We start from the raw sequence: 25,145 nt of genomic DNA, 5'->3' as shown, positions 1-25,145 counted from the left end.
ATTTGTGTCAGAAAACACTAACAAAATTGAGTAATTATTCTTCTATCACCCATAAAACTGAAGTAGAATAACTCGGAGTAAAATAAGCCTGATGCAGACTTTTATGTTTTAAGAGGAGCTTTCTGGGAAGAAGCAAAGGATTTTACTTGTCTTTCACTTGTATGTAATGAAACAATTTCTATTGGTTTCATTAGTGGGGTTTTTTTTTGGACATGAACTGGATTCCTTTTATGAATCAGAGCTGGAACTTGACTCTGAACACTTAGTATGTTCCACTATGGGATCAATGGACATTTGTCTATTATTTCTTTGTTATCAGAATGAACTTTTGGCCATAATTCATTCATACTGCAAACCACTGGGTATCCCCAAAATGTTGCCTAAAGGCTTTACTTAAAGTTACCTTCAAAGTTGCCATGTTTCAGAAATAATTTAAAATTTTAATCTGATTTCAAATTTCAATGGCTCTAAGGATGTAAACAAGAAAATGCTGGGTGTCTTTCAGCATGACATTTATTTTGACCAGAAGTTGCATCCTCTTTTTCAAAATCTTTTAAAGTGTCTTTTAGAACACTATGTTTTCTTAGAAAATTTCTTTTCTTCATATCTGTGTTTGTAACATAAAATGGACTCTACTATTAACTAACACTCTTTTATGAGATATTATTCTTGGATATTTCATGTTCTGTTTCTACTTTTGTGAGCATGCCTTCTGTTTGAATAACATGGGTTATACTGTTTTACAGATGTTATGATTTGCATTTACTGTGTACACAAATACCCTTACTTAAATTAGTTGGGGGTCTGGCTTTTATGCAGGGACACCAAATAATTTCTTAGAGTATTGCACTTGCTTTCTTTCCAAGGAAATAAATAACTGAATGTTTGGCGTTTTTTTGGCAGAGCCGCATGCAGGTTTTAGAATTGCTTTCAACATGTTCGATACTGATGGCAATGAAATGGTGGACAAAAAGGAATTCTTAGTGGTATGTATATTTGCAGTTTTTGATGTAATCTTGAAATTAATGTGATGATGTCAGTAGTCATGAGAATACTATCTACATTGCTAGCTATTCTTCACTGAATGTAGTTGTTTATTTGCCTCATTTAAAATAAATAGTTATTATAATATAAACTGAAAACAGAAGCTCCTTCTTAGAGTACACAGGAGTGTTGTGTGTAATTATTTTTGAAGCTTTATTCTAATTTTTATTCCAGATCTTTTTAATTGCTACTGTAGTCACAGACACTTAGGCTGTTAAAGTAATAGAAGTGTTTTCATGGCTAGGAGAGTTATTTAATTACTCTAATGATGAAAGGACTTGTAAAAGAATCTTTTGCTGGGAGACCACCTCACTTTGCCATTCATTCTCCTGATAATCACAAGTGACCTGAAAATAATTGACTGACATAATGTGACACTATCATCTGTTTTGGACAAGATTTGTAATGAAATAAAACATACCGTGCATATATCTAGTTCAGCCCATAAATCCATATGCTGAAGCAATTTGCTAAGCTGGGGTTCAGTGAGTTCTCTTTAAGGAGAATATTCTCAAAAGTGAAATTGACTTTGACCTGAATGATTTCCACAGGCTTTGGAGCAGTTGGCAGGATATCTAGAAGTAGATGTCTTGGCAGTGGTTTGGTTGTATCCAAGGTTTTGTTACACTACTAATTTGAATGACAGTATTTTTCAAATTAGAGCTTTACTCTGTTGATGGCTTGGAAACAGCAGTTCTGTAAATTCATCTTATTAATTATTTAAGAGGAGTTTATTTTGGGGGGTTAGAAATTTAAACAGTTAAAAGCCCAGACTTTGAAAGAGAAATTCACATGTTGAGATTTGAAAATGAAGAATAATTTGGCACTTGAGGGAAAATCTTTGAAAATCTTAAATCACCCACTATATATTCCTTTTTATCATGATAAATCTGATAATTGCATCTTAAAATTTGAATACTTCATAAGTTTTCAGGTAGTAGGATCCACCAAGTTCAGGAAAATGATCTTTGCACTAAGAGGGCTATTTGCGATTTATATTCATTTAATTTATTTTCTGATTTCAAAAGAAATGGGAAGAATAATTAATGCCATTCTAAGTGATGTCAGTGTTTGATCATTTAAAAAAAAAGAGAAAGGCAGAAAATTGACCACTCAAAGTTAGGGCTTCTGAGTGTACAGTGACTATGTGGCTTTATGTTAAAAAAAGTGCACCATAAACCAGGGATCTAGAAATTGTTAGTGTCAATAGGCAGCAGCTGTCTGGGATTATACTGAAGCACTCAGTTATAGTTGTGAACATAGGTTCTGACATTTCTTTAGAAATTAACATTTAAAATGTTGTGGTTAGTGGTGTAGACAAGCTTTCTGAAGACTACGCAAGACCTTCATTTTCTACTGAACAGACAATATAATAAAACAGTTACAAGAATTGAATCAGATGTTAAAAAAAAGATATTTGTGTAAAAGACATACATTTTATCTTCATATGTTTTTGTGTAGTTGAGCTTATAAATAAATACAGTAAGTACACGAGAAAAAGCCCAGTGCCTTACTGAAAAAGATGGAACAAAATACAAAGAAGGAAACACACTTGGAATGTATTTAATTAAGTGTCAGAGCCCAATTTATTTAAAATAAAGACTGCCTTATTTCCTGTGTGTGGTTTCTTAATTGATTCAAATAAACTATGCTAACCTTAAGAAAATAGAAGTATGGAAGAAACTCTCCTCTATATACTGAACTTCCCTCAGTTCTCCTTCAGAGAAGTGAGATCTGAGGTCTAGGGCCTTTTTCTGGTGACATGGCTTAAGCAGAACAGGTGTCTGCTTAAATTCCAAATTTATTTTGGAAAGTGACACCACTTGCAAATTGTGGCATGCTGGTCATTTTTTTGTATTCTTTTATTGAATGTACACATCCTTGTATGTGCTAATTCTTAATAAGCATCTCCTCCAGTTGGAGGAGCAAACATTGGATTAATTAGCAAAAGGAAAATAGGGGAAGGAGAAAAAAAAGCAAGTACCTTTCATGATTCAGTTAAACAGAATGTGGTGGAATAGACTGACAAGTTTGTTCTTAAAAGAAAAAAAGGGCTTCCATTACTACAGCTAAATGGGAGGAAATTGAAGCAAGAGGCTTTGTCTTTCAGAAACTGATGCTAAAAATGAAATAAAATAAGCATGTAAAATGGGAAGCAAGGACAATATTTAACTATGGATATTGCATCTTTCTTTCTAAGCATGCTTTTATAGTCTTCTTCATGTCCTGCTATGTATTTGTTCTCTGTCATGATCTCTAGCTAAAGTTTCTCCTTCTTCTTCTGTTAGCAGACTTGGTGGATAAAAGAAAGAAAATAAAATTTTCAAACATTAGATATACTGTCCTCCACCTGTGATTGTATTTAACAAATTTGTATAGATTAAACTTGAGTGCAACTCTGCTTTATTAGGTGTCAGTGATCCTTCAAAAATTAGAGCAGTCAGAATGTTAGATCTGAAGTGAAAAGAACTAAAATAGATAGGTAGATAGATTTTTGTGTAATAAAAGTAAATATGAAAATAGAAGTTGATTCAGTGATACTGCAGCTGTGATAGAACTGGCCCCAGAACATACATTTGGCATCTTTACTCACCTTGCCTGAATATGATGTATCATATCCTGTGTGCCTGGAAGCAGGAGACTGTTCAAAAGTTGCCATTTGAACTACCCCAACATCTGCAAAGTATTTATCCATTAATTACAGGCAGCTATCACAAAATTGGTATTAAGTACTATTCAGTTTTGCAAATAAAGAGACTTTAAAGAGCTTTGTTTAGGGATCACGTGTTATGTGATTCTTGAGGAAAACATATGTGTAGTGAAGAGTTGAGAAATACTTAATTTTTCTAATTACAGCTGTATTGTTTTTGTAAATGAATTCCACGGTGTTTGTGCTTTCCTCTTTGCTTATGTCACAGGGGTGAGGTCAGGGAACAGAAGGATTGTGTTGCCTTGTTACTGGAGATCTTGTTTTTGCTGCCTTCAGCAGTCAAACTCATTATCCTGTTTCAAACAATGTTCCTATGAAAGTACTCCTAGATCCTTTTTGCATTCACTTTTTTACTCACTGGTATCCTATAGCACTCTTTCTGAACAAAAGATCCATTTCCAGAAGTTTAGCAAGTGCTTTCATGATGCATGCAACAGAATCCTACTCCTTTTGCCTCTGTGGCAAGGGAAATAAATCCAAGGATGCCTTGCTTTTTACTGCTCTTTTTTAGTTTTTCAATTACTGCTACTCTTCTCTCCTGCTTGATGGGTTGTCACTTCACTTTTCACAAGGGATTTTGTTTCTGTGTCTCTCTGTTCATGTAACTTTTTTCTTTGCATTGTTCTGGGTTGCAAACTGTGTAGTGCTGTATCCTATCATGACTCTTTCCATGTCGGCATAAGTTACAGTAACTTGTGCCTGTAGGTTTGCAAAAAAATTAGAAAAAATATACCAAGGTCGGTAAATTGATCCCATACTCAAAAATAGGTATTGTGACTCACAAAATATTCTGGTCTGTATTTGCCTTACAGGAAATTCCAGAACTCGGTAGTCAATTTTGGAAATTCATAAAATGTTTTTTATAAATGTCTTTGCTGCTTTATCACTAACCACTGAATTCTTTCATTTCAGGGTTGTCATACCCCTGCATTAAAGCTTACTGATCCCTTTGTCTTAGTCATCTGCCTTCACTGAAATAAAGATATCCTGAAATTTAGTTTGGAAAATTTCCTTCCAAAATTTATCATACACACTTTATTGTTTCACATTCCAGTCCTTGTGGAGCTCTGTGTACATGCCATTACAGTATCAGGTTTTACCAGACTTCTGGTAGGTAAAATTGGGCCTTTGAAAGGACTGCCACAATTGTGTCTGTATGCCAAGGTGTTTGCTTCTGAAAATACCATATTCTAGATAGGGCAAATTTCTCAGATCAGGGTTTATTCCTTTTCCAGCCCACTTAGAGGATAATAAATGCTACACGTGACAGTACAATATTTTCACATTCAGTTTTTTAAAAGCTGAAGTTCTGGTAGAGATCTAGATGGTATCATAGTTAATACTGCTCTCTCTTACAAAACACTGTGATACCTTTTTCTAATGGTTTGGAAACATTAATTGATATTACTATAAATAAAAATATCTAAATAAAACAGGAACTTGCAAAGAAAGATAAGTACAATCCAGTTCTTACTCTGAAGACATTACAAAAATAAGTATGCTTAAGAATCTGTATGTTTGAAAGCTTGTATTTGAGGTTTGCTCAGAAGTCATGTTTAAAGCTCTTCATGTTGAGATAGTTGTGAGAGGGGTATTTTACAAGACCTGAAGGTATTCTTTGAACAGACTTGAAAAGAAAGGGTACTTGATAAATTACTCTTGAGTAGTAGTTTGTTGCTGCTGAAGGGGAATGTTTCACCCCCACCAGGTGTTTCTACCCCTCCCTCGTGCCAGCAGGAGTAAGAACTGATCAGGTTGGAAACTAATATGAAGAAAAGATTGATCCTGCTGACTACATAACCACTACTAATTAGAACCTGACAAGAAAGGATGTGCCTTGAGGTGGTGAAAAAGGGTGGAACTTCCCTTTTTTATATTGGCCAGATTGGGTAAATAGGACGTTCTTAATATTGTGCTCCCAAGTAGAACTGTTACCCTTACTTTGTGGAAAGAAAACATTTCCTTTTTCCCTTTCTGTGTCATGGTTTAAGTCACAGAAGGAACATAAAGGCATAAGTATGAGCAATAAAGCCTCATTGAAACTCTGATATTTCAGTAAAGAACTGCATTTTAATACTGTTTTTAATGTTCCTTATGATGAAGGATATTGTTATGCATGTGAAAACAGGCTGAACACTAAATATGAACAAAATGGTTTGTTTTTTAGCTCCAAGAGATCTTCAGGAAAAAAAATGAGAAGAGAGAAAAGAGAGGAGATGAAAAAAAACGTGCAATGCTGGTAAGTAAAATCAGAAAAGTTGCATCTGGTAGTTTGTTTGCTTTTTTTGATGTAGGACAAAATTATGTGTGTATATATTTCACTGATCACTTTTTTTAAACACTAAATTCATATGGTTAAAATAATATGCATAACTTTATATGCAGAACAAAGCAATATTTAGCCTGAACTGCAGTTACTGGGGAAAAAAAAAGAGTAAGTGGTTTATATAAAGGAAAAAATAGTGTTTAAATACTGTAGTACATGTTATGATAGTAGCATTGATTCCTCTTGGAGTTTAGAAAGCTGGGGAAAAGTGAGTAGTAATGACCCGGTGTTACTGTCTATAACAGTGAGAGGTCTCAGTGGGAAGACCTAGCTATACACTTGCTTTCAGAACTAACTGAAGCTGTTTATGTAGACTACTGATCCTGCTGCTTGTTATCAACACAGTAGTTTTAAAATCAAGTGTGAAATGTTACAACTGAACTTAGATTTTATATTCAAATATAATTTCTTACTCAATTATGCTTATGACCAATGAAAAATACAATAATCTGAAGAGATTTTTACAGAATATTGGGTACTCACATAATGACAAATTTGCATTTCATGTGAGCATAAGAAAGGTAAGTCAGAAATAAATGAGTCTCTGGTGGTTTTTCTGAAGGATGGCAGCAGTAGCAGATACATATTTTACTGTTGGAAAAGTAAGTATCAGGGACAAATCTTTGTCAAGCCCACAGCAGAAAAAAACCCCATGTTCATTTGCAATTTGCATATTTATGGAAAAAACTCCTTATTATAAGAAACATTTTGACATATAAGCAGAACTTCCATGGTGTCCATTATACTTTTGCCAACATCAATGCTTGGTCTCAGTTCTTTGTCCCTGAAACCACAGGAAGAATGATTTTCAAGAACTAATACTTTTTAAACCTTCCCTGAGGAAAAAAAAGGATTTTTTTTCTTCCCTCCCACCCAGAGAGACCTATCCTGCTCAGCTTTTCCAAACTGTAGATCAGTGGTTGAATCTCTCATAGACAGTTTATTTTGAACAAAGGAAACTTACATCTAAAGGAAGAGCTTTCGGAAATTTAAAGATTGCAAAATGGCATGTAAGTCGTGAGGGTAATCTCTAAAAATCTGTACTTCTCTTTTGAAAATTTTAAGAGTAAGATTGAAAAGAAACCATTTTTTTGTTCACTGTCATTTTGAAAACAAACAAAAAGACTAATAATATATAAAGTAAAGGTTTGCTTGTCTTAACCAATTCTATTGTCTTTTTTTTCCCCTTCTTTTGTCTTCATTCTGACATGTGATACTTGGCTTGGCCCATGCAGCGTCTTCAACTTTATGGATATCATACTTCTACTAACAGTGTATGTACTCTGATTATTTTCAATTGATGCAGTCTTCACCATCGAGATGAAATAATACACTATGAGAACATTTATTGTATTTATCTTTTTAATCAAGTAAATTATTTCTGTTAATGAGTAAAATTGTGAGGAATCTTGATTTGCATAAAAGATTGTTGCATGCCTTTTGAACATGCAAGCCTATCAGGAGGAAAGATTGCTCTCTATTTATATAAAATGGAGGAAACGGTATTTTTAAGGGAAAGTACAAAATACATTTCAATAAATTATAGACATATTTTTAATTAATGTGTGTAAATTAAGTCATCCTGCATGAGTCATTTGATCCATCTCTTTGTTTCCGTGTGTATAGTGTGAATAATTAGTCAAATGCATCCTTCACCTCTTCATTCCCCCCAAAAAAGAAACCTGAAGAGAGGTTTCCTATTTTTATGCTTCACTTACAGAACAAATACATAAGAACTTTCAGTGCTGAACTAGGAAAGGATTTTACAGAAAATAGACCCTGTATTACTTAGGTGACAGTAAACTTCTTTTCAGTCATTTTCAAGGGGTGGGAAAGAGAAGCAGCAAGAGATGTTCTGAGGTTTTTAATGTCTTCATCATGACCTGATTAATCTCTGGATCATGGCAGAAGTAAAACAGTTTTTAAAAAACAGACTGATTTGATGTTTAAATCAAAGAATTAATCTAGTTGTGGCATTATTGTGATACTCAAAGTGAGGGGATGGAATCCAGGAGAATTAGATGACTAGTGAAATTCCAATTTTAAAATTTGTTTCTTTATATAATTATTCACAAAAATGCACAGATGTATTTCTTGTGAAGTTGGCATCTATAATTTGAGCAATATGCAGGAAGGAAGTCTGTTGAATTAAAATGTGCAATTGACACGATTTGCATGCTGCAATGTTGTGAGAAAAATGTAGTAGAATATGCAAGGCCTTAAGATTCAATAGATTTCAGATCAGGCTTTACTGCAGCAAAACTTGCTGGACAGTGATTGCCATATTCATATGCTGCCTCCTATTTCAAACTGAAACCAAACTAGTTAGGTATTCTACTCATGTAATTTTCAGCTTTAGTGAAAAAATCTTCTGGACTCCAGCCATGTTCAAGCACTTTATCAAGATAATGCCCAGGTGTGTGCCATATTTTTTGCCTTCCTACTATCTGAATGGAGATCTCCATGCAAAGGAAACTCAGGTGTATAGGAATTAAAAAATCCCTCTTTCCCGAAATATGATGCTTTGGAGTTCTATTTCTCCTACTGAAATAAGAAGTGTAACAGCCTTTTGTTTCCCTTGATGTCCTGAGGAGTTGAAGATACCCAGCTTCCAAGGCCAAGGAGATGCAACCCTAAAATGTCTGGGATAGTCCAACATGCTGTTTATGCATGAGGCCCTTCTCACTTCATCTTACAAATCAGTTCTAATTTTTTTAGAAGTGTTGAGGTCCACAGGGCATAGAAAGCATATGGTGATGTTTTTAAAATGTGTTAAATATTTTAGGTATTTTCACTTGCATAGGTTAATTCTTTCAAGTCATGTTCTGGTGCATATTGCATTTGTGTCTAAGACTGCTTTGGCATGGACTGCATGAGTACTTTCACTGGCCAAATGCCAACCAGAACGTGGTAACTATGATGTGATGCATGTAATGAAAATAAAATGTGTGTGCCAGAAGTACTAATTCAAGTCACTAAAGTAACTCCAGTAAGAAAACAAATTCAGTGAATACTTAAAATAGATAATTACAGAATTGTATGCATGAAAGAATGAAGTGTTCATTCACATGACAAGGTAAATTTGATCATCAGACGTGCATGTTGTTTTCCTGATAAGTATGTTACAGTTGAAGTTGAACTTCCTAGACTTGTTTTCTGCCTTTTTTTTTGGTGCAATGATGTCATCATAAACATTAGATGAAATTAAATTTATGTAACTAATTGTATGGTGATATTTATGCTTTGACAAATGAAAAAATTAATTGCATAAGTATATAAATTACTTTTTTTTTGGGCAAAACAGAATTGATAGAAATAACAGTGTCAAAATGCTGAGTTTAAATGGTTATTTTGATATGTACTTTTAGTAAATATTTTCACTTTACACTTTCGCAAATTGATTTTGTTTCGGAAGGTGGAGTGTGGTGATACTTTTGGTGCAGCCAAGAGCATTAAGCAAATACCTGTAATAGACCAGCGTTCCTTTCATTGACAAAGTGTCATGTAACTGGTTAAAATTTCACTGTTTAGAAGCAAGAGAACCAAGCCCTGCTTTTAAAGATCAGTTAGAAAAGATTTTAAAGTCTATAAATGGTTGTTCTGTTGTTCTTTGCTTTTCAAACAATTGTGCTTCTTGAAACTGCAGGTTCTTAAAACAGAAGGAGAGGACCTTGTCCCCAGAAGCTATTGGGATACTTTGAGACGTAGCACAAGCCAAGCCCTCTTTTCAGACCTTGCAGAGGTATAAAATAACCTCTCTGGTCCATAAACAGACTGGTATTTTATTTATTCTGTTCTGATTGTTTTCCTGTTTTATGAACCTTGTTTCTTCTTTTCCTTTTAATTACTCTTGTTTTAAACCTGAAAGTTCTCAGATCAGATGCATTTGGTTCTGTGCAGTGCAATAATTGAAGGTTGTCAATTTCAAGAAAAACCAAAGTTACCTTCTGAAAGATGTGGGAGATGCAGTCCTCTTCAGTCCTCACTATAGGAAGCATTTTCTAACACTAATAGTGATGGCATTTCACAGTAAGAGAAGTAATCCAGGAAACCTTTGTCATTTAGGCTTGGTCCAGTGATATGACAACTTGAATGAGAGTTGTAGCCCTTTATCTTTTAATCTTTATATTCCTGATGTGCTTTTTATGTATATTATCAGAGCCTATCTTCACAAAAAGTATAATGCAAAGATTGTTTTAATTATTGGAGAAAAACAGGAATGTTTTAAGGTAACCAAAACATTGGTCAGTCTTTTTTAATATTACACGACCGTTATGGAAGTCTAGAAATACCACTGAGCTGTCAAATTAATTTCCATAGTTCTTTAAGTTCTAATAATTAATGTTTCATGATCTGCTTCTAGATAATTGAGTCATACATTTCTTTGTATTGATCATTTCAGAGGGTCAGAAAACTAGGTCATTTAGGCTTTTCTGTGCTCCATACACTGAGAGTGATTGCTCTGCTGGTTGTGGCATTAAAGGACATACAGCAACTGCCCACTCTGGTCTCAGAGTTCCATGTTTCCTAAGCAGGATCATAATGAGAAAAGAACAAGGAACCAAAACTGGCCTCCAGAGTAAAACAGTCTTTTTCCTTGGTTTGTAAGCAATGTGTGCTTCATATTAAAATTAATTAGTGTTTTGTCCCTGCTGTTCCTCTGCAGAAGCTATTGAATAACCTGAGGACTTTGATGGACTTATTTCTAATTTACAGGCTAAATTTACTCCTAGTCTCTTTATACCAGTCTGTTGTTCCTTAATTTTCATAGGGCTTTTTCTTCTTTAGTGTTAATCTTCTTACTCATGGTTGTGTTTATAAATGCAGTCATAGCCTTCAGTTTTAGGTTTTTTAAATTTTAATTAAAAATTAATTTTTAAAAATTTTAATTAAAAATTAAAAAAACGAAATAAGGTATTTGATTTTTCTCTTAAGGTAGAACCTACATTTCCCAGGTATTAAATAGACATTTTCTGTATTTCTCTGAGCTTGTGTTCATTTGCCCTTGAACAAAACAAAATGTAGTGTTGCAGAACTGAGTTTTATAACAATATTTACAGCAATAGTAATAACATATACATAGTAATCTTGCAATAAAGCAGTACACCCAGCCTATCTTCCCTTGCTTCTACATTGATGAGCTTCTGAATTGTTAATCCAGTTATTAATCCTATTTTATTCCACTGAATTTTAAAACCCAGAATATCAGTGCTCTTGTCTAGTCAGGTAAGGAGACATAGAGGGGAGAGAAGGCTTCTCGTTTCATTGATTATTTAAGAAGCTTGGGGCATTTGAGTTTTCTGAATGAAATATCATCTTAGTGTACTGTTAGCTGGCATGAATTCAGTCCCAAATATAGATGGACTTAAGTTTGGTAATCTCTCTACATGTGTTTAATTTGAAGAGAGAGAGGTTTTCTAATATCTGATGCCTCCGACTAATATCTGTAACTACAATGTAATGGAAGCTTAATAGCAGCTATACTCAGCAGCGATTTAAATTCTCTGTAAAGTGTATAAAAAGTCTGTCTGCTCACTTTTAAATCATTTCATGAAGAAGAGTCATGTTCTGTATTTTCTCCTCTCAATTTCCCACTTCTCACCATAATTATTTTTATCTTGCTTGGTTTGGGCCAGCTGGCTTTCATCCCTATTCTTATCTCTCCCAGGTACTCTTGCATCTGAATAATACTATAGCTATTTGTAGTAAGAAAGTGGCATAAAGCAAGGTGACACTGGGGTCTGTGCTGTTTTATAGGCTTTTGAGAAGCCTATATGTAAGTTGAAAAGGAGAGTAAATAAGGTTTGTTGCTATGGGAATCAAAAGGTCTCTTTGAAGAGAAAAGTTACTTATCACTACTAGTTTCTTTCTCAGACAGTGTATAATACTGTTTCTGTTCTTACTAATTTAGCCATTACACTGTCCTGTTGGACTGTTGGAATATGGCAGTTATCACTAAATTCAGTTTTTGGGTTTATTCTTAAATTACTAAGTGAAACTGGAAATCAGTAGGTTAGTTATCACTGTTGGAAAAATCAAGAATTAGCAGTAAGAAAGCTCTTACTAAATCAAATCATAATTGGAACATGTTGATAAAAGTGGAATCAATGCTCATAAGTATTACCTACTTTTAGTCAACCCTTGTTAATCAAGAACTTGAAATTAATTTTGCACAATACAAAATAAATAGAGTTTGTGCACTTCAGGTTAGAAAATTGAAAAGAAAAGCTGTTGCCATTATGCAGCAAGGCAATAAGGTGATTGAAACACTTGTCTTCAGTTTGTCTCTTCACTTGCATTTGTATTCCAGTTAGTGTAAAGGTAAAGAGAAATGAGCAGGATTTTATTCTTGTTTGAATATATTAGATCAAAATTGAGGCTTATATTTGTATACATGGAAATAGGTGAGGTCATTTAATTTTCACTGATCTAAAATAAATAATAAATAAAATTAATTTTGTTATGAAAAATAAATTATAGCATTAAATGATTAAGGCTTCTGGTTTTATCCTTTACCGCATGAGAGAGAGAATTTATTTAATGCTATCAGTGCAGAAGGAGCATGGGAATCATTTTCAGTTGCCTGCAGTTCTGCAGAGAAGCATATTGGGTTGAGTTTCTGTAGTAAGGTTTTTGTTTAGGGTTTTTTCATTTAGTGAGGCCAACCAAGTGGGAATTGTGAAAAGACTTACAGATTGTGTTTTTTTTTAAAACGGTTCTTTAGATATGGGTGAATGCAACCTAAGTCTAAGGTTTTGAAATGTTTTTGCAAGATGAAAGGCTGTAATTTAACATTTGATATCTTTTCAGTGTACTTGAGGGAAATTGTATGAATGTGCTTAGGGATTTAATTGCTTAAAAGACATAAGAAATCAGGGTATCTGCGTTTCAGTATATTGTGTCCTGTAGAGGAGGATAACAATATTAAAAGACAAATAGTGATTACTTTTCTGAATTAGTTTGCTCACTTGAAGAGCAGAGCTGTCTTAATTGAAGGGCATGAAATATCTCTACCTCTATATACACTATGTCATCTTACTTCTCCCTGGAGAAGAATATGAGAATAAAGAGGAAGCTAGAGTACATGAAATACAATCTTGAGAGTCCTAAACTGATTATACTAAAGAACAGGAAAGTCTCTCTCATTTCTTTAGATTGGATGTTGAAAGAAAGGCATTTGTGTTGTTACTGCCTTGTGTTTTCCCTTGTTGTTGATACACAAATACTCTTGATGAATATTGCATTTTACATTTTTCACGAATCAGTATGTTAATTTGAAAATAATATAATATATTTTAGAGAATGTAGATATGAAATGCTTTTACATGGTACACAGTTTATCATAATGTTGAACTATTGCATATTGTTCAAAATTTTTTCCTGGTTTCTTCACTTAGAGTTTCTCTATCTGTTACAAATTTATAGCCTCTTCAGTGAAGAAGCAGAGTCAGATTTAAAGGACTCTGAGTGTGGCTTGCGGGTTTATACATGTAGATATTTACAGAGCTGTATAAACAGTTTTCTATACTTATGGTAGATCCCACAGGTTTATAATCTATCATTATGTTGATAAATTAGTAGTTACATCTCCCAAATATTTGCTAGGTTTCTGTACTGTGCCTTGTTTTGTACTGCAACACTAGAGTCAGCAGGCAAACATCCTAATGGGTGGTAGCTTGCCTAGGAAGAGCAGAGACTGCTCTCCTACTCTTTGCTTTTCATAAGGTCTTGTCTTTGTAAGAAAAATGAGAGCTCAGACAGGGGGTAATCCCTAAGCAGGTACAGTAAGAAGACTAAAATATATTACTTTTTAAATTTCAATGTTAGCAGAAGCATGTTAATGCCAGGAGGACAGTGTCATGTTGGACTGCCGTGGCTTATTCAAGAGCCTTATATTACTGAATTATTCTTCTAATTCTTCAGTGAATCAAGAGCTTCTTTTTAAAAGAAGTGAAATCAATGCATATACAGAATAGTTAAGGGCAATGGATATGTAGTAAAAAGAGTGGAATGTTATGCAGTCACTATACACAGACAATAGTTACTTCTGTTTGGACTCCTGTTTGCAACTTTTGCTATTACAAATGGTCAAAATTAGTTGGCTTTCTCTTCTAATTCTGGCCTTCAAAGTCTTTTGTTATTTTTTAAGGAAAAAGTATTAATGCATATTCAGAGATTCCAGTCCTGTGCAGAGACCACAACCCAGTAGATGAGGAACATTCTTGAGAGAAGTAATCCAAATATTGCTTCATTATTTCAAAATCTTTCACAATTCTGGTGTTTTAAATGTGTTTGGGCAATAACATTTAAACTGTAGTTATCTGCCACTTACAGAAAAGAATCATGTAAAGTACACTTAACTAATGTGGTTTTGGAACACAATCCCATACTTACTTTTTGAAATATAAGATTATATGAACTGATGTCCTTTAATTTCTTTGTAGCTTCATAGTAGAAGGGAAAGGATATTGTGTACAAAGGGAGTTATGTTTATGGTTTACCTTAACTGACAAGGATTTTTTTTTCTCACAAATTTCTATTTTATTTTTCATGCCTTTTCCCCCTTCATTGCAGCTTCCATTACATCATTTTGTTGGTTTAACTATTTTCTACTAAATGCAATTAACAGCTAGTGCTATTTTTGTGTGAAAAATGCATGCTAAAATTAATGTAATGGATTTTAACACTAAAATCTTTTTTTACAACTATGAACATAAACCACAAACTTTTAATAGAAGAGTCTATTATGATGATAGGCATTCTCAGATTATACTTCTGTATCTGATCCAATTGTGGCCTTTAACTTTTTTTATTCTAATATTTAAGCGTGCTGATGATATTTCAAGTTCACTGTCTGATACTACACTGCTTGTACACTTTTTTGGCAAGAAAGGAAAAGCTGAACTGAACTTCGAAGATTTTTATAGGTCAGTCTCAACTTTATTAATTCCTTTTCAAAAATATTTGTATAGCTGTTCTAATTAATATGTATTATATTACTATACACATAGGTTGTGCAGGTATGTTTATATAGTTTATATTCCCTTTGTGTGCGTTACATACACAAAGAGCAAAATAAAACAGTAAGTGGCCCGACAGTAAAAAGTCCTCTTCCAATGCTGCTGCTTTTGCAAATTTTGTTAGCACTTGTGTGTTTAGTTAGTTTGGGGTGGAAAGGTTATGCCCCAGCCCTGTCCTCATTGGTAGGTAGGAACTTCTTTCTTGATTTTGAATTATCTGTATCTTTTATGACTGTTTGTCAGTGCTTTAAAAAACATTTGGCTATTAGCTTAGTTATTGTGCCAGTAAATACAGAATTTTAAAATACAGGGGGAGTGCCATAAAAACAGAACCATTAAACTGTATGCTTCTGTATAATTGAAAGAGATACGTTTAGTTATTGCTTCCTCAGTAAATACTCCCAATACCTATTGTCTTTATCATTATCACTTAGCTGTGTATTCCAATCAGTCAGAAGTTTGCAAAATAATTTGGCTTAAATGAAGAGTCCTGAAAAGTATTCAGTATTATACATAATATAAACAACAGTATCATTAAGTGAAATCATGATGTAAGTTCAAAGTAGGAAGCAGCAAAGAAGGTAGTTTTTCAAACGGCATCTAGTTAGAATGCTACGGGTTGTAGTTGACAATCAGCTGAACTTGAGCTCCCAGTGCACTACTGTGACCAGGGAGCTAATTTCACCCTTGGTTGGAGGACTAGGACATCACACAGAATCAGGGAAGTTACATTTCCTTTTTACAGGTAGCTGTTTTTATATTTGGTGTCCAGAATATACTAAGTGGGTTGTTAAGTTGGGAAGAGTTTATAGAAATGTCATAAGAACAGTGAAGTATTTTTAAAAAAGGGTTAGATTGAAAGACTGCAAGCACTCATCATATTCGGCTTCTTACAAAGATGAGCTTAAATTGCAAACTCTAACTACATGGGGAATAAATTCTGGGAATAAATGTAGTACCATGATGGAATTTTGAGTTTAGCATATACAAATAAAGATCCGTGGCCCACTGAAGAAGAAAACTGGGCAAACACAAACTAGAATTAGATTAGAAATGTAACTGTCAAATAATTTTAATCCATACTGACACATTTCATTATTGTGTTAAGATTGTTATATTGACTAGATAATATGTCAATATAGATAAGGGATTTACCAAATTTACCATCAGTGCTGCAAAAAGAGAACTAATTTGTGTAACATTTTTTGGCTCATATTCTATGAGTCTTTTAAGGACATGAATAGTAGAAATATAAAGTATGACAATTTCTTCATGTTTGTGTTTGTGCTTTAGATTTATGGATAACCTGCAAACTGAGGTACTAGAGATAGAATTCCTTTCCTACTCTAATGGGATGAACACCATCAGTGAGGAAGACTTTGCCCATATTCTCTTGAGGTATACAAATGTGGAAAATACATCAAGTTACCTGGAGAACATGCGCTGCAGTATTCCTGAAGAAAAGGTAATTGTTTAGCAGTGGACCACAGCATGCAGTCCCCGTGTCATTAAGATGAAAACATAGCTTTCTTGGACTGAATTACTTAGCACCAGGATTTTATTCTGATCATAAACTGTGTCCCTGGTTTTTCAGATTACTTGCTGAATAAAAAGTAGAAGAATAAATAGCATAGAATTATGTTCCATAGGATTTACCTAGTAATATTGTTGAAGTTCAGATAGAAGATAAAAATACAGGTTAAATTGCAAAAACCATAAGACGTTAAAAAGAACAATATTCTAGCATTGAATTATTAAAAAAACCCTTTCTCCTCTCCTCTCCTCCTCTCCTCCTCTCCTCCTCTCCTCTCCTCCTCTCCTCCTCCTCTCCTCCTCCTCTCCTCCTCCTCTCCTCCTCCTCTCCTCCTCCTCTCCTCCTCCTCTCCTCCTCCTCTCCTCCTCCTCTCCTCCTCCTCTCCTCCTCCTCTCCTCCTCCTCTCCTCCTCCTCTCCTCCTCCTCTCCTCCTCCTCTCCTCCTCCTCTCCTCCTCCTCTCCTCTCCTCTCCTCTCCTCTCCTCTCCTCTCCTCTCCTCTCCTCTCCTCTCCTCTCCTCTCCTCTCCTTCTTTGCACTGCCACTGGAGTAGCATCTCTTCAGAAATAACATCACATTTTATCTCATTGTTTCATAGTCTTAATAGTAGATCGATTGTAATTATTGTTGGAAGTGTGGGTTTTTTAATGACTGAAGAGACAGATATACTATAAACAGTAAAGGTCATGAGGTAGATAGTTCTTGATTTGTTTAACAACAAATATGTTGTCAGAAGTGTATCTGAGAGAAATGTAGTAGCAACTATGCATCAATGATAATCTAGAGGATAACTTTAAAAGCAGCCCTTCAAACAAAGGATGTTTTGGATATACTTCTTCTGTTTGTGTTTACAGAAGGAAATCAGATTAATCTGGCCTAGAACTCTAACTCTTTCAATAGCTATATCCTTTAATAACATTTACAGCAGAGCTTGCAAAGAAAAGTAATAAATCAGTTTGAACAGTTTGTTTGGGGTTTCTTTATTTGAGAAATGACATTGTCATTTCAGTCTTCACAGTAAGTAAGATCAGTCAACTGACCTGATAGAAGCACACTCCAAAAAATCAACAGTTTTGTGTTCAGATATTTGGATTATCTGGTTCTTCCTGTGGTTTTACAGCAGTTAGGGCCACTGAGAGTTAAATATAGCTGGGAAAGCAGGGCTGTCTCTTTGACCAGATTAGGTGTAAGATGAAGAAGTAAGATTGGGATCAGAGTTCCTGCTCAGTCACCCTTTCCAAGTTCCTGGTCTAGCTGCTGAGGTGCTCAGATCAAACTGCCATAAAAGGTCTGTGCAGCTTTCAATATTCAGAGCCAAGACAGTGCAACAGAACTGCTATAACTGCATGGTTCCAGATGGAAATCTAAAAAAACAAAGCCACTCACTTTGGGTCTTGCATAAAAACAATGATGTAAGTGTAGCTGTTGTACCGAGGATGGCAAGAATGACACAGGATTCAAGTTCAGGAGAAAGTGGGGCATTTAATTAATTATAAATCCGGTTATATACCTTAGGTCGCCAGAGTGGCATGACATTATTGGTCCCTTGATCAACCACCCTCAGAATGATTGGCTGAGACTCCACAACACCCATTTTAAAACAACCTTCCAATGTACCATAACAAAAACTAGAAAACAAGTTAGCAGGTTTTAGATACAGTCTTGGTTTACAAAAACTCAAACTGTTTTCTGCTAGCTTGCGTGAGGAAGGAAAACTTCCCAGGATGCTGCAGAAAGCTGGAAAATTCCTCTGCATCTAGCTTTTTAGTATCCACATGTAAGTATCACCTGAGAAACTGAAAAATAATGACAGTTGTAGGTATAGAGAAATACTTTGAATGTCAAAGGTGAAGTTAATATAAATACAGACTTTTTTTTTGAACACAAGAAAGTATTCTTTGAAGTTCATCTCTAGGTCTTCCAATGTCATAGCAAGTATTCCACTGTAATTTCCTCTTCTTGGTCTCTGGTGGGACCATCAGTGAAGGAAAACTTACATGTAGAAAGCTTTGTCACTTGTTTACAAATATACTTTTATGCTGTGTTCTGGGAATGTCCTGGCACTGGACCGGTGCCATGTATCTGTATGCCATATGCTATACCTCCATTAAGTGAAAGAAGACATTGCTGTTCTTCATAACCTTGTATCATTGGCTTGGTAAATGTCCTGTCAGTAAAGTGGAAAAAGTAAATCCCTGTGACATCTCTTAATGCTGGCCACAGGCTTTTGAGAATGAGACTTTGCCTCTTACTGCCATGGAGGTGTTGTTCATATGTTGTTCAAATGTTGTCACGTTTTTTACACTTGCCATAACACTATAATTGGAAAATTTTAAAATGTGCTCTCTACTCCATGACAGTGATATGCTGCAATACTAATACTAAGCAGAGGATTCCATTTAGAAGAAAAATTAGTTGAGTTTATAAAGTAATAAGCCCCTACTCTCACAGCTGGCGATGTTAATCTTTCACGGCACTGTACGAAGAAGCCCCTAAAGCAACATGATGATCTTTTGTAATATTTTAGTTACATTAAAATGTTCAGCTGGCATGCTGCCTGCTCACAGGATGTCTTCCTCCTTTTACTAACTAGATGCCAAGCAGTGATTCATTTAAGCTGGCATCATGAATTGCTATGGATATCAGCTCTGAAGAAAGTGCATTTTTAGCAGCATTGGTACATTAATCTGAATTTTCTTTGATGTAGTAAAATCTAATCTGTCCACATAAATAAAAAAGTTAGCTTCTTTTTTTTGTCGTGGTTTAACCCCAGCCATTGACCAAGCCCCACAAAGCCGTTCACTCACTCCCCCACCAGCAGGATCAGAGAGAGAATTGGAAGGGTAAAAGCCAGAAACTTGAGGGATGAGAAAGAGACAGTTTATTAGGAAAAGCAAAAGTCATGCACGCAAACGCGATTTTTGCAGTAGCCTGACCTCTTACACTTATTTTGTGTAAGAATTTTTACGGACAAATAGGTGCACATGAAGGATTTGTGAACCTGAAAATGTCAGCTCAAGACTTCAGTGGATGTTTTTTACGATGGCTATTTTGCCACAAAGTTTCACTGATCTGGGAATTTCGCAAATGCATGACAGAATTATTCCAGTCCGATAGAGTTTTCAGTCTAAACACAGTGCGAGAACTAGAACTTGGACATATAAACTATTAGTGTCAAATGCAATGAAACAAAAATACTAAGTTTTTAGGATAAAAATTTAAATAAGGAGGTTGTTCTACTTGCATGTATGAAAGTTTCCTCCCAATTGTGAAGGATCTGCTTGTTGAGAAAAGCAGTTCATGATGGAGATAGGCCAAGCTCACCAAAGAGTTTATAAATCTTAGCTAGCACTTATGTAGGATCATTTAAGCAGGGGTTTACATCTCAAGTGTGTGGAGACCTATTAAATTCTTCTATTATAACAGTATTACGCTGCTGTCCACATTTTCCACAGTCCTTGCTGTTTCATATTGGTTTGCATCCAACCTCTGCCATCTTCTCCTCTGGCACAAACTTACATTTGTATGTTTTCTGTGTTCCAACATACCATAAAGACTATGTATATGTTTGAGGACAGACATAGATCAATGTTTTAGTTTGAACAGAAAGGCTCACAGGTCTTATTATTGCCTTCAAGTATATTTTCAGAGACAAGTACTTAAACAGGATAAAAGGATAAAAGCAAACAGAAAAATAGCCAGGAATTATAGTTAAATGAGTCTAGGGAAATCAAGGTTTGACAAAGAATGCCATTCCATGTTCAGAATGGCTGAGACCAATGGGAATTTGATATAGGTAATGGTCCTGGCTTAATTCAAAGTCTCATTTTCAGGTCTCTTTCAAAATTGATTTAGAGATAGTTTATCAGATCTTTGGATCTCTAATTAAGACAAGAGAAGAGCAGAAAAAATATCACAAGGAATGAAGATAAAGTAAACTCTTTTAACAATAAACTTTCAGTGAAACTTTCACAGAAGATACTCTAAAGTCTGGTCAAAATGCAATAGATTTTTTTAAAAGCTGAACAAACCTTCCAGTACTTGATACTTGGAGTATCAGCTGAAGAGACTTGGGTGTCTAAATCTGGATATGCAAAATAATAATACAGGCTTAAGGTAGATCATAACACATTTATGGATTCATTCAATGTATTTATATGAGCAGACACACTCACATAGTGGTTTGCAGGTTTTCAGTAGTAAACACACTCCAGTGTTCTTCCAAACCTACATTTTTTATTCTTAATATTGACTACTGTATTGTAATAATCCTGGAATTCTTAAAAATTGCCCTCAGCAATGGAACAGTATTTTTGATTTGCTCTGATGAGAATTGCAGTCTTGTTGCAGTCGCACAGAGGAAGGACATACTGCATTCCTCAAGAAACTCCAGTTCTCTGCTTTACTGACTTTTACTACAAATCCCCCTTTTTTTTTTTTAATGGGTGTGGTATCTGTTCTTAAATGAAGTAGAAATATATAATTGCAAGGTTTGTTTGTTCAGTTGTTGTTACTACTGGTAATTCTTACAGTGCATATTGTTCTCCTGCTTTTTAGGGTATCACATTTGAAGAATTTAGATCATTTTTTCAATTCTTGAACAATCTAGAAGACTTTACAATTGCAATGCAAATGTATAATTTTGCAAGTCGTTCCATAGGTCAAGGTAAATATCTGTATTTTTACAAAAATACATTGATGTCCATATAGAACTGTTGACAAAAATGCAAATATGTTTTGTATTTCCTAGTTTTAATATTTCCAGTAAAAGGCTAAAAATGCTAGGACTCCAGCTTTCAGAGGAGAAGGCTTGGTCATATCATGAGAGATACTGTGCAAAGTCATGTAAGTGGGGGACAAGCTGAATGCAGAATAGTTGTCCATCAAATCCTACAATGCAGGAGTTAAGAGGCACTTGATGACACCAGTGAGAGATCAGATTAAAGCAAACAAAAGCGTTTCTTTACACAGTGAGCATCTGAAACTTGGCCTTCTACAAAGGCTGTAGAAGAAAACAGTGTCACAAGGTCCAAAGACAGATCAGACAGATTTTTAACAAATCAGTAAGTGGGTACTGAAAGAACTAGGCATGTAAGACCTACTAAAACCCTTAATAAAACAGTTGTGATGCTTGGGGAGTACAAGGTGAGCAATATGCAAAGTCGCCACTTGCATGATCTCCTCAAGTAGCCTCTTCATGGGTGTGACCGAGTAACACCAGGATGGTCCTACCTCATGTGCCCTTACCAAGGGATTGTGTCATTTTCTCCTGCTCTATTTCTTGGGTTCAATGTTGTGTCAAATAAGTAAATGCCATATATGTGGCATAGGTTTAATTATAATATGTTTTTCTAATTTTATTATTGCACATAGTATAATATATGGATTGTTATCTTCTGTGGAAAACAATTGGCACCAATTAAGCAGTGTCATTTTATATCAGTTAAGAACTACTTAGTTTAGAACTGTGAAATTCAGTCCTAATTTTCACTTCTTGTTTTTTTGAGTATTTAAATGTGAAAACTCAGGTTAAAAGTTTACTTGTATTTCATAATAGGCTGTTCACAAAGTACCATTAAATTAACTTCTTTAATTTTTTTTCTGGTGCTCTCCTTATGCAGATGAATTCAAGCGTGCTGTGTATGTAGCCACAGGTGTGAAGCTTTCAGCACATTTGGTGAACACAGTGTTCAAGATTTTTGATGTCGACAGAGATGACCAGTTGAGTTACAAAGAATTTATTGGCATTATGAAAGACAGACTCAATCGAGGGTTTAGGGTAAGGATTCTAATTTTTATACTTATCTTAGTTGACTTTGCTACTTACCACTACTTTAGCATCTGTAGATTTCAAACCAGCAGTGCATATGTTTAAAGACATACATTTTATAGAAACACTGAAGCAACCTGTAAGATAAAATCCTTCGTAAATTCTTGATTTTTTTTTTTTTTTTTGTTAGAAAGCAATACTTAGAGGACATGATGTACCTTTATAGTGGGCAAACCAAATAGGAGATGAGAAATCCCTGTACACTGTCATTCCTTCTGTATTGTGTGATTCATAGATTAGCATTAAGAATTTTAACAAGGGCCGCAATTATCTCTGTATTGCTTTCAGAGAAAAGAGAATTTGTCTCTCTCAAGCTCGGGAAGTTTAGTTAAAGGTCAACTCTAAATGCTCTTCTAAAACATTATATAAAATACCAAGTTGGAAAGAGTTGCAGCAGAAGGTAGTTTTAATTTTCAAATAAAGAATTAGTGAAGTGGTGTTGAACAATGCTATGTTCTAGTCCAGAGGTGATTTTAATAATTAAACCCTGTACCTAATATATTCAAGTATAATAAGCTAGAGGGCAAGAAATTACTTGCAGTCATTTTTTTTCTTCATATGACAGGTGATAACATTTTTAACTAAATGTAAAATGGTGTTCTAACTAACAACCTTATTGCTTTACTGCTTAGACATAAATCTTAAACTGTATTATGGTTCCTAAAGTCACATTTCAATATGTTATTTCTGTAATTTTAGTTAATTTTAGTTAGCTTCCCAAATGTAATTTTAGAACTTTCTGTGAAGTGGTGTTGAGTCTAATAGTTTACTTGTTATTTCTGTAATATTATGATCAAACATAAAACGTGGATAACAACCACTCCATTTGTAAAAAACTTATTTCCTCGTTGGTCCTCAATTCCTTTTATTATGGTGTGGTAATGATGATTGTTTCACAATTGTTTCAAGCTGTTCAGCTATATGTTTTAATTGTTTACTAATTGTAAATGTGCAGTGTATGTGAATTTAACCAGAAAACAGTCTGCTTACTAAGTAATTCTTGTAATTGTATTACATGTTTCTATTTCACAAAATGCATGACAGAAATCACATATAATTCTTAAAAATCTATATCATCCAGCACTATTCAGTCTTCTGTGTGTATCTTGCTTTTGCCTGGGCCACTATAAAATATTCCAGTGGCCTGCAAAAAAACTATAAAGAATAGCCAATATTCAGAAGAATAATAGTCTTTCATAAATTATAATTCTGATTTAAGTAAAATACTAGAAATCTCCTGAATTACATAGGAGATAATTGTGATTTGGTCCTGTAATTCAGTTAAATGCATTCTCTTCGCTAATCAGTAGTATTCCAAGACAATTACAGTATTAAACTGAGGAATTAAAATTTCCACTAAGTTTTCCTAAGTGTCACACCAAGTTTTTCCACAAGTGGATAATAGTAAAAATTCTGCAAAAATTTGCTTTCATAAAAAAAAAAAAAAAAAAAAAAATCTGTAAAAATTTTGCCTTAATAAAAACATCTCCCACCCACTGCAGTCTTGGTTTAGAATGAAAAGTAGAAAATGCCTAAGAACCTTTTTTCCAGATGGTGGAAACTGTCATTAATTGCTTCCTATTGTTTGTACATTAAAAGTTACAGAGTATTTAGTGTGTCCAAAACAAGTAAAACTTTGCCCTCTTGCTCCTACAATGTGGAGGGCTCAAATGTCATCTTGCGCTAAATCAAAACTAACAAATCACTAACCTTTTCTTTATCAATAACTTATCAATAATCTTTTCTTTATCAATAACTGTATTTTGAATCCATATTCAAAGATTCAGTCAGTTCCATTATACAGATAAAAGATCGTAACAGCTTTGGCTTATTCAGTATTTTGTAGCAACATAGAAATCTTGGCCATGAGAAATCTGAACCCGTTTATGAAGTACAAATGCCTGATTTTAATGTTAAGTGTCCCACAATTAATGTCTGACAATTAATGTAGTGTCTGATTATCTTTCCAAAAACATCCCAAAATAAAAATTTCAATTAGGCCTATGATTTGAAGTACGATTTTACGTCTTGGACTTAGCAATTCAACCTTTTTAAAAGTTGTTTCACTAAAATGTTTGCCCAGAATCTTGAGGGCATTAGAACTTGGTACTGGGACCCTGTATTTTAGAAAAGGGCATTTTGTGGTTATATAGCCAGACTAAAGTAAACCTATTTAAGAGCAAAGAGTTACACAAGTGCAATGAAAATGCAGTTCTGAAACATCAGTCAGTATGTACCAGGTTTGTCCTATTTAAAAGCTTAGCTTTGAACTTACAAACTTCAGGAGGGTCAGGTACTACCTCTTATAAGAAGATGATAAATGTTCATTTTAATACAGATTTTAGATACGTTTTTGGAAAAGACTTTACCAAATGAAATTTCTCTTTTTCTGCAGTTTAGTAGCTTAACTTGAAACCTTGTTTTTGTCTTAGTAGTTTGAAATAATCTCATATGTTAAGCTGCCATCAAGTGGTCAGTCAGAATATTGCCAAAAATTTATTAAAAATATTCAGACATGAAAAGCTTTAGTTTTGCTTACTGTTTAGTTAAAATAATTATTTCCCTTTCTTTTCCCCAAATTTAAAAATATATAAGATTCCCTTTCCTTTACAAATTCTATTTTTAAACTGAAAGACTTGGAACTTAATGACTAAATGGTAAACATTTTGCATAACACATACTG

General features: G+C 34.3%; 1 protein-coding gene across 3 annotated transcripts in view; it reads left to right on the top strand.

The window, feature by feature from the left end:
• The window catches only part of MICU3 (mitochondrial calcium uptake family member 3), a gene marked incomplete at its 5' end in the record, with an annotated part of 54,690 nt that overhangs the window by 21,252 nt on the left and 8,293 nt on the right, over positions 1-25,145 (top strand). For 2 of the 3 annotated variants that reach the window (XM_082282660.1, XM_082282661.1), the window contains 7 exons: positions 904-986; positions 5,922-5,993; positions 7,316-7,354; positions 14,907-15,007; positions 16,394-16,565; positions 21,190-21,298; positions 22,254-22,411. In XM_082282660.1, the coding sequence (XP_082138786.1) occupies positions 904-986; positions 5,922-5,993; positions 7,316-7,354; positions 14,907-15,007; positions 16,394-16,565; positions 21,190-21,298; positions 22,254-22,411 (734 nt within the window). Of the gene's footprint in view, positions 1-903; positions 987-5,921; positions 5,994-7,315; positions 7,355-9,726; positions 9,823-14,906; positions 15,008-16,393; positions 16,566-21,189; positions 21,299-22,253; positions 22,412-25,145 lie in introns of all 3 variants that reach the window. The other variant, XM_082282662.1, reaches the window with a different exon arrangement.

This window comes from Coloeus monedula (assembly GCF_965178545.1).
Source record: "Coloeus monedula genome assembly, chromosome: 5".
Taxonomy (NCBI): domain Eukaryota; kingdom Metazoa; phylum Chordata; class Aves; order Passeriformes; family Corvidae; genus Coloeus; species Coloeus monedula.
The sequence above is the reverse complement of the archived record's forward strand: the minus strand, read 5'-3'. Positions and strand labels throughout refer to the sequence as shown.